Source organism: Hipposideros armiger, unplaced genomic scaffold, assembly GCF_001890085.2.
Source record: "Hipposideros armiger isolate ML-2016 unplaced genomic scaffold, ASM189008v1 scaffold_533, whole genome shotgun sequence".
NCBI classification, from domain to species: Eukaryota; Metazoa; Chordata; class Mammalia; order Chiroptera; family Hipposideridae; genus Hipposideros; species Hipposideros armiger.
Window position 1 is genome coordinate 1,056,289 of NW_017731883.1, and position 10,327 is coordinate 1,066,615.

A 10,327-nucleotide genomic window follows, 5' to 3' on the forward strand; every position below is an offset into this window, starting at 1 on the left:
AAAAAAAAAAAAAAAGCTACAGAGATTTGTTTGTTGAGCTTTAAATCTTACTAGTTATAAAGGTTTCCAAATGATTTGCTTGGACTCTCAGGCAGAAAATTATATTGCTTAAAATACAAAAAGAGTTCTCCCCACCTTCCTCCCAAATATGCAGACAACCTTATTCCAGAGGGGAACTGGACTTGCTGCCCTCTGTTCAACTAGAGAAAGAGAAGAAAGGAGGAGGCTAAGTAGCCTAGTTGTCTCAGATAGTTTTCCAGTTAATCATTTTGATAACTGTACTGCATTACTCTGAAAACGCCTGCCTCTGCACAAGTCCTATCCTATATTCTTTTTTTGTTTGGGGACGGGGAGGTTTCCTCTTTGATTCTTCCACCAATCTTTGTCAGCAATGGATCTTCTACAAAATCCTTAAAATTTGTTATCTGCTATGGCATTCATATTGTGTGTGTGTGTGTGTGTGTGTGTGTTATTGGACATTAAAAAGCAACTAAAACAGGCAGAAATAGGAGCTAAATCTGCTCTTGAAAAACAGAAAAACTGGGATGAGTGAGATTTACACATTTGTATTTTTTTGCCTGAGAGCAATCTCAAATCCAGCACAAGTCAGGGGACAAACAGACTTACTGACTTGAGGTGTCAGTGAACCGAGTTCAGGCAGGAGTAGCTGAGCACCCAGAAAATCGAGGAGGAAATCCAGAAAAGGGAAGAGCAACAGAAAAGAATAGCTCTAAAATCTGTACATACAATGAAAGCCACCTCAACTCTGACTAACAGTTTAACTTTTTCATGCACAGGAAGACGTCAGAGCCCTAGGAAAAAGAAGCAGTTGGAAATGTAAAGGAATGAATGGAGATAACTGTTCCAAACCCCTTTTCTCCTCCCCCCCCACCCCACCAAAAAAATAAATGAAACAGAATATGGAACTGTGGGACCAGCTAGATTGATGGCATTCATTTTCAATACACAGTCTAAGTTATGACAAATATATACAGGTCATCATCACCACCATCACAATCAAGATATTTCTATCACCCGAAAATGTTCCCTGTGTCCCTTTGCAATCAGTCCTCATTAAACCTCCATGCCACCAGTGATCTGCTTTCAGTTTTTTTTTGTTTATTCTACAATTTATTATAAATATTAAAAAAAAGTATATCATATAGTGTTCCACTGTATAAAAATACAACAATTATTTTTCATCTATTCACTTACTGATGGATATTAAGGTTAATTTGGGTTTGGGCTACTATAAATAAAGCTACTATGATTGTTGGTGTATAAGATTTCTTAAACATGTTTTCATTTCTCTTGAATAAATCCCTAAAAGTGGGGTTGCTGGGCGGCATATAGTAAATCTATGTTTAATTTTATAAAAACTGCCATACTACTTTCCAAAGTTGTATCCTTTTAAAGTCTTACCAGCAATTCTTTATAGCTGCGTCCCTGCCAACAGCTGTCATGTGACACTTTTTATTCTAGTGGATGCGAGGTAACATCTCATTGTGCTTTTACTTTACATTTCCCTGGTATACCTGTAAGTTTTCAGTAGAGGTCATTTATCAGAGTGAGGCTATCCCTTTCTTTTCCAAGTTTGTTGAGAGTTTTCATTATGAATGAGTGTTGATTTTATTCTCTGTAAATTATGCCTTAATTACACTGATGAAAATAAGAAAAACCACCTACAGCTAACAGCAGACTTAACGAAACACAAAATACTTTCCTCCTAAGACAGGGAACAAAGCTAGGTAGTCTGCTCCTATCACTTCTATTCATCATTGTTCTGGTTTAGCCACATAATAATAAATTTAAAAATAATAGGGGGGAAAAGAATAAGAAGGAAGAAGTTAAACTGTCCCTATTCTCATATGACATGATTTACACAGAAAATTGTAAAAGATCAATAATAATAATTAAAAAGAAAAAACCCTCGACATAATAAGTGAATTTAACAAAGTTAATACAGAATCAATCGTATGTCCTGGGACATATCTCAGGAGTACAAAGTTGGTTTAAATTTTGAAAATAAATGAAATTTACCTAATGTTTACATGATAATCTATGTAGAAAATCCTACGGAATTTACAAAAATTAACTAGAATTAATAAGTAAGTTTAGGAAGGTTGCATAATACAAAATTAATATACAAAATAAATGGTATTTTTATATGCTAGTAATAAACAAGTGGTAACTGAAAATGAAAAAAAACCCAATAATACTATTTGCATGTTTCTTCTAGCTATCAAGTTGCCAAAGACAAAATCTGAGATATTAACCTTGATTTCTCTTTCCCTTATGAACATACTCTACCTTAATCAAACCAATAAATTCTGTTGACTGTCTCCTAAATATCGCCAGTGCTTACGTACTTTTCTTCATCTCCCAAAGACAATCATTATCTTTCCCACTGAAACCTGGCCCTAACACTGAAACCGGACTCTAATAGTTTTTTTTCTTTCTTTCTAGTTTTAAGCGTCATTTCAGGAGGTAACAACAGGTCTCTTCACAGCTCTTGGGAGATCACCAGTCTAAGCCGGTTTAGACTGGCCCCAGAGGTTTCAGCAGGTGTAGTTAGCAGCTAAATGACCCTAAACTGACCTCAAAAGCACAGCAGAACCAAAATTCATGAAACCCAAGTAGCAGAGATGCTGCTTTTACCCTTTAAGAAGTGAGGGGTCAGTCAATAAGGAAGATCTAGCGCAGGGACCAAACTTGGAAACACATAAAACTGATAAATCAAACTTAGCCAGATGCAATTTCTTTGTTCTCTATTGCCTTTTCCACATCCCTAACCTTAGATTGCTTAGTTCCAAGCCTATCCAATCAGACCTCTGAATTAAAATTAATAAATATGTATAACTTCCTCTTACCCTCATCTCTTAAAACTGATCCCAAGCCTTTGCTGGGGAAGATTAACTTGGGCTTCATCTATGGTTGTCTCCTCATGTGGCTGGCCTGACGAATAAAATCTCCAAAATCTCTACTTCTCTGAGAAAACCTGCTGCCTCAGAGGCTTCTCTGTAAGTAGCCAGCAAGGAAATCACCATCTTTGTTCTGTAACACTAGTAAAGTCATTATTGCAACAATCTCCCAACTGTCTCTAGTTTGCAACTCTTATTTGCCACTGGCTACACTGTAACCAGTGATATGTCTAAAATACAAGTCTAATGTTACTGCGTAAATAAATCCTTAGGTGATTATAATCTCATAGATTAAAAGGCACTTCATGATCTGACATACTACTCAAACCTCATCTGTGACCCATCTTCTCCCCTTACTCTACATTCCATTGAAGTGTTTTTTTCAGTTCTTCAAATGCAATATTCCTCTCTCCTCAGTCTGGTACTTTGCACATGATGCTGGTTCTCTCTGAAAGACCTCTCTGCACCCCAGATCCCTTTGTCATTCCCTCCCCAAATAGAACAGGGTTAAAAGAGACCAAAAGTAAAAATCTAACATTTGGCAGGCTAGTTTATACAATAGGTAATAAGAGCCTGAATTAAGGTATTACAGTAGAAACAGATGAAATGAAAGAGAGAAATAAAAGAAAACATTTTAGCAGTCATGTTGTACTAAAACATGGGCTTGTGGAAATAAGAGTCATCTTCTATGGGACTTCTCCTATATTTCCTCAAACCTGATAAAATAATTCAAGAACTTCTGAGTTATGTAAAAGGAATCTTCAAAGGATAGACCAAGTTATTCCATATGAATTATTTTTTACTTTAGCAGTCTTAATTAACAGCCCATTGGGTTAGAGCAGTGATTTTTACAGTGTGGTTCCTTGGACTAGCAGCATCAGCATTGTAGGGGAGCTTGCTTGAAATGCACATTACTGAGCTCCACACCAGAATTTCTGAATCAAAAACTCTAGGCAGAGGGCCCAGAAATCTGTATTTAAGAAGCCTTCAGGTAGTCCTGATGTAAGTTCAAGTTTGAAAGCCACAGCTTAGGGGATATGGAAACAGTTGTAAATCAGAAAAATACCACAGCCACAACAGAAACTATCAGAAGGATGAAACTGCAAAAAAATAAGTCAATAGTAATCGATAACCTACTCTTTATCCCACAGAAGGGCACTGTAATTCACTTTCGAGGCAAAAACAGAAAAAGTAAATGCACATAAATAATATAATCTTAAGGCTCTGATAAATATCGTGCTGATAAAGGCCACTAAGGAACAGCTACCTTTAAGTGCTTAAAAACTAAAGAAATTATACATAATAAATTATAACCCCATTATTCATTAGTTTGCTTACTCAATAAACATTTACTCAATACTATTATTATACAAGACATTACAGTAAGAACTAAAGTGATAAATAGGTTTTTAATGAAAGCAAGAGAAAATTCAGAAAGTCAAAGCTTTAAGTAACTTTGTTTGTTGCACTGAACTCATCACCAAGAAAGAGTCTAAAGAAAAAAGTAGTCAGCTATGATTCTATTTTTGCTCTGTATAAGACCACAATAAAACCTTAGGTGTTTTTTATCAATTGTAAGTCCAATTAAATTAATTTCAATGTGTGTGTCTAAGGAAATGTTAGTTCTGATCCTCTAAAACTTCTATGTAATATACACATGCAACATATACATATGTATATATGTATATATAACATACACAAGCTTTAAGATGAAAAAACTCTCAACTAATGACTGATAAGGGTTACTTTTTTAAGACTATTACCAAATTCCTTTTGATCACTGCTGGTAATTTTATTGTATGGTTACTGCCTCTTCTCAATATGCACATTTTTGTAAGTCCTGTGTATCTACATCATCATTTCTTGGGAAGCAATAGGGAGAGTGTAGGATTTTGAGTCAGACAGATAAGAACTCAAATCCTTTTTCAGCTACTTAATTATCTGTCATTAAATAAGTTTTGTAATCTTTAAAAGAATTTTAATAATACTTTCACAAGATTATTGTGAGAATTTGGTTTACTAACAAGTCCAAAATAGATGTTTCATAAATGTTACTCTCTTACTTCTGTCTCTTTTTAAGAATGGTATCTTTTTCTGTCCATTATTTATTCTCAAAGTCTTGATATATTTCATCGTGACACCAGAAACAGGACACTACTTTTGTGCTGTAAAGGTCCTTCCATGGACAGATTCTTCTGAATATGTAAATACTGAAATTGTAGTGCTGTGGAAAAACTTGCATGGGGAGTTAGTTTCATTAATGCCAGCCAGTAGCTTGGGCTTTATCTCTTTGGACTGGGATAATTTCTCATGAAAAATAAGGGTGTTAGACAAGATAATCTCTAAGACTTTGGATCTTTGAGTCTTTACATGTGATCTCAATATTGGTCCCTCTAGAATACTTTCTCAGGAATGACAGTTTTTCATACTTATAGCAGTGAATATGGTGGTAAGTAGCTTGTCTCTTTCTCATTTGTTGTCTTGTCACTTCTCCAATCAATCTAAAGATAGGCTTATAGTTAGAGTGTTAACAAGACAATCTAAGAATTATCTATTTTTTAACCTCAGTGTTGCCCATAGTGAAGTCTAGCAGACACCTTTCAGGTATTTGCCCAGCTTACAATTTATCTTTCTGGAAAAGGTTGCCTTACTGACATTTCTATTCACTTCCATTTAAATGTGTGTTTATTTATCAAGAAATAATACTATTCCTCTAGGCCCTTGGAGAAGCTCAAGTCATCTGGTAAAGGCATCAAAGTACAAGGAAAGTTTGTTTATATTTTAGTTCAGTACTACAAAATTTATTTCTACTGAGACTAGCTGGCCCTTATTTTGTTTTACTCACACGATCCTCATAGTTTTTAATAAAAAGTCAATAAATGACCCCAAGAAAAAGTAATATTTAAAATTTCATATTTACTTGCTACTAACCATTCATTCACAGACCTAGGATCCTGATCATGAAGAAGAGACAGCAAGCAAGAGATAGAAAAAAACTCTATTTTTCTCATAAGATGTATTTTTATTTTCTACAGCCATTCTGTCAACATGGCTTCACAAACTGATTTCTAAAGCACTGATCCAGAGAATCATTTCTTCAGCCTCTCAATTTTTCTAAACTATACAAAATGTTTCCTTCAAAATTGCCACTCTCCTGTACTAATCAAAAGGATAGCATAATCTTTTGCAAAAAACCTCAATGTATAACCATATAAATTTACAAAGGTTTCAACATTCTGTTATTTATTCATCACATCCTATCTTCTATTTCTATGATGTGATCTTTCCAATAAAAAGTATCATGATTGCAATTACTGAGGAATTAGTAACAATCTAAAAACCTTAATAATGCCCCAAGAATTGCAAAGCTCTGAAATTTAATCTCTATCTCATTTGGGAGGGTGTCCACCGAATGTTCCTACTTGGAAAATTTACACTTAACAAGTTAAGAATTTTGGTCAGAAACAGCTCTCCATGAATGCCACACAAAAAAAACTAATTTCATTTTAATGCAGGCTAATTTATGTAAGATCAACATACATTAATGTTTTAAAATATAAAATATTTTAAAGTAAGTTAATATTTTAATTTTTATGTCCAATTTTCTTTCTCTAAGTCAAGAAACATGAGTTAGATTTACTGACTGACTTATAATTATGAAAACCTTAAGGAAATATTACAGATTAAAACATCAAGAAAACGAGGAACAAAAAAAAAGAATTACCTCTAATCATTCAAATTAAAAACTTTTAAAAAACTTGCTAAATCAGTGAACATTATAAATCAGAAAGGACTTTATATTATGAACAGAGAGAAAAACTAAAATGAAAATGAACAGCTTAAACTTACTGGGTTATCTGTGGAATCATCAACCAACTGTAAACCAAAATAGTCACGCTCAGTCAAATCAAGATGCTTGAAGACTATATCCAACAGAACTTGCCCCTGATCGTGTTTCTAGAAGAAAAATAAAAGGAAATCAACACTGATAGGCTATGTACACTTTCAGATTTTTAACCTCTTGGATTTTTTTCCTCTTTTGTGAAATTGGCAACTGTTTCCATACCAATGACTTGGTTGAAAATGAAGAGTTCACAAGCTACACAGTACTTAAAAAAGTCTAACTTCAGGCAAACTGATTCAAAGAGTACATAATAAATATGAAGATATAAGGAAAACCTTTGACTTAAAAAATACTTTCTGGTAATTTAATAACCTTTCAGGTTATTATCATGGTATTTTTGTAATTTTATATTGTTTCCACATTAATTCGTGTGTGTATGTGTATGTGTATCTCCTTATCATGTGTCTTGTTTATTCTTACATTTTAATTATGACTGGAAAGTGACATATTTGACTAAATAAAATTTAAAATTTGTGTGTCTAAAATAAAGCCACAAAAAGGTAAACAAAAACTGTGAAAATTATTTGTAGCAAACTGATGAAGGATTAATATTTTAATTATAAAAGTATTCAGAGAACTTTAGAAAAATATCTCATTTTAACCACATACCAATTTATCATGTAGGCATTATTTATTTTTAGCAAATATTAGTTTTAGTAAGAGTAACTATAACTTCCCTAAGTTCCACAGCTACTAAGTTGTGGTGAAAGGGCATGACAAGATAATTCCCTGAAAAAAATATGTAACTAAAAAATAAAGACATGGAGAAATGATAAACATGTTCAGTAATAAAAGAAATCAAAGTAGAAAACCATAGTGACGATCCAAAAAAAATTCAAATGAGTAAGATAAAAAATACTTATTGTTGCTAATACTGTACAGGTATAATCTATTGGGAAAGCAATTCAGAAATATTAAGCAAGAACAATAACAATATTGACTACTTCTAGTATCCTAACCTGAGTAAAAAATAAAATCCAATGTTGAGGGAAATAGCTATACATGCCAACATGTTCACTGAAGTATTGTTTCTATAAAACAAATATTAGAAAACACATGTGAGTAAATAGTGCTATGTTTTACCACGAATTTTTACTCTCATTAGTTGTAGCAGTTTGGTAGCTTCCAGCTACAAGTTAGAATTAAAACTGAGAGCTGAAACAATATGAACATAGATTTTTTCATATAATGGAAAGCACACAGATACAGTAGACTCCAGAGCTGGCTAATTCAGCAGATGAGAGATATCATCAAGCACCAGGGTTCTTTCCATCTCTCTTATCTGCATTCCTGGTGTTGGCAGACTGCAAGCAAGATGGTCATAGCAATTTGAAAATTCATACCCATATATGACAATGTTTAAAAGAACAACCTTCCCTGTATGGTTAACTTACAAAGAGCTTCCCTTCATGTCTTATTAGCCAGACTGAGTCAAATGGCTATTTGCAAAACTCATCAATGGCAGGAAAGTAGTATATTCTTCAAGCAGTGCCCCACAATGGTGGTTCCCATTCGAATAACCTGTGAATATTTTTTATATTGATGCAATTCACTGACCCACCCCTCTCCCATTCTCATTAAATTGGCCCAGGATGGAGATCAAGCATTAATCTTTATAAAAAGCTACTAAGGTAAGTCTAATGTACTCTTCTAGAGACAGGATAGAGTAGACCCATTTCTCCCTATACCTCTAGCTAAGTGAAACTTAAAAAAAAAAATTAAAAACACAACTCTGAAACGTGAAAAGAAAGTGGCAGCTTGGCTAGGGAATTCCTTGAGTTTTCTTTTATTGACGTAAAATTCACATAATGTAATATTAACCATTTTATTTTATTTATTTATTTATTTTTAGCTGAGCCATCCCGCCACCTGTTGGCAGCTCAGTGGCAGCTCAGCTCGGGACGGGACTCAAACCGCTGTTGCTCAGAGCTCGCACTCTTGAGCAGGCTCTTAACCAACTGAGCCACTCGGTCAGCCCAAATATTAACCATTTTAAAGTGTGCAATTCAGTGGCATTTAGTACGTTCATACCACTGTGCAACCATGTCTATTTAGTTCTAAAACAATTTCATCACACCTAAAGAATACCTATTAAAAAGTATTCCTGCCCCCCCACCCCAGGCCCTGGCAACCACTAATCTCCTTCCTGTCTCTATGAATTTACCTATTCTGGCTATTTCATATAAATGGAGTCGAATAATGTGTGATCTTTGTGTCTAGTTTCTTTCACTTAATGTAATATTTCCAATGTTCATCCATGTTGTATCATATATCCACACTTAATTTCCTTTTCATGATTAAGCAATATTCCATTTATATGGCTATATCACTATTTATCAGTTGATGGACATTTGGATTGCTTCCACTTTTTAGATACTGTGAATTATGCTAACATGAACATTGGTGTAGAAGTATCTAAGTATCTGCTTTCAATTCTTTTGGGTATATATAATATATAGAAGTAAAACTGATGGATCATATGGAAATTCTGTTTAACTTTTTGAGGAACCACCAAACTCCTTTCTACAGCAGCTGTACCCATTTTACATTCCTGCCAGAAATACATGAGAGTTTCAATTTCTCCACATCCTTACCAACATTTATTTTCTATTCTTTTGATTAAAGCCATCCCAGTAGGAATGAAATAGCACTTCATTGTGGTTTTGATTAGCATTTCCATAATAACTAATGATATTGAGCATTTTTTTCATGAGCCTGTTGGCTATTTGTATATCTTTGAAGACATGTCTAATCAAGTCCTTTGCTCATTTAAAAAATTGGGTAGATAATCTCTTTGTTATTGAGTTCTAAGAGTTCTTTTTATATACTGGATGCTAGACCTTTATCAGATATATGATTTGCAAACATTTTCACTTTGTTGATCACATACTTGGGGATACACACTATCTTTTAATTTTTGTGAAGCCCAGTTTATTCATTTTTTTTCTTTTGATGCTTGTGTTTTTGGTGTCACATCTATGAATTCATTGAAAAATCCAAGGTTATGAAGACTTACCTATGTGTTTTCTAAAAGTTTTATAGTTTTAGCTCTTATACTTAGTTCTCTCAGCCTTTTTTGAGTTTCCTTGAAATAAAGTCCTAGATAGATACCTATAATGAACCACATGTGAAACTGACCAAAATTAAAAGAGCAAAGGTTTAGCAGACGTTCATCTCCCTTTGGGTCTCATTCTCGGACTTTCCTCACAGGATGGCCCCCAAACGCCAGTCTTCACTCCCATGTCAAACGAAGAAACCAAGACTGCCTCCTGCCCCCAAGCCGGAGAAGACGTCGACCTCTCTGGACGTGCCCAAGAGAGAAAAAGAACAGCAAGAAGCAATTGAACATATTGATGAAGTACAAAATGAAATAGACAGACTTAATGAACAAGCCAGTGAGGAGATTTTGAAAGTAGAACAGAAGTATAACAAACTCCGCCAGCCATTTTTTCAGAAGAGGTCAGAATTGATCGCCAAAATCCCAAATTTTTGGGTAACAACA

The 10,327-nt window shown here is 34.1% G+C and overlaps 1 protein-coding gene across 1 annotated transcript in view; it reads right to left on the reverse strand.

Moving 5' to 3' along the window:
* PTPN4 (protein tyrosine phosphatase non-receptor type 4) overlaps positions 1–10,327 on the reverse strand; it is a 195,059-nt gene that overhangs the window by 127,952 nt on the left and 56,780 nt on the right. Inside the window, exon 4 of the mRNA XM_019668705.1 lies at positions 6,771–6,878. Within this exon, the coding sequence (XP_019524250.1) occupies positions 6,771–6,878 (108 nt within the window). The remainder of the gene's footprint in view (positions 1–6,770; positions 6,879–10,327) is intronic.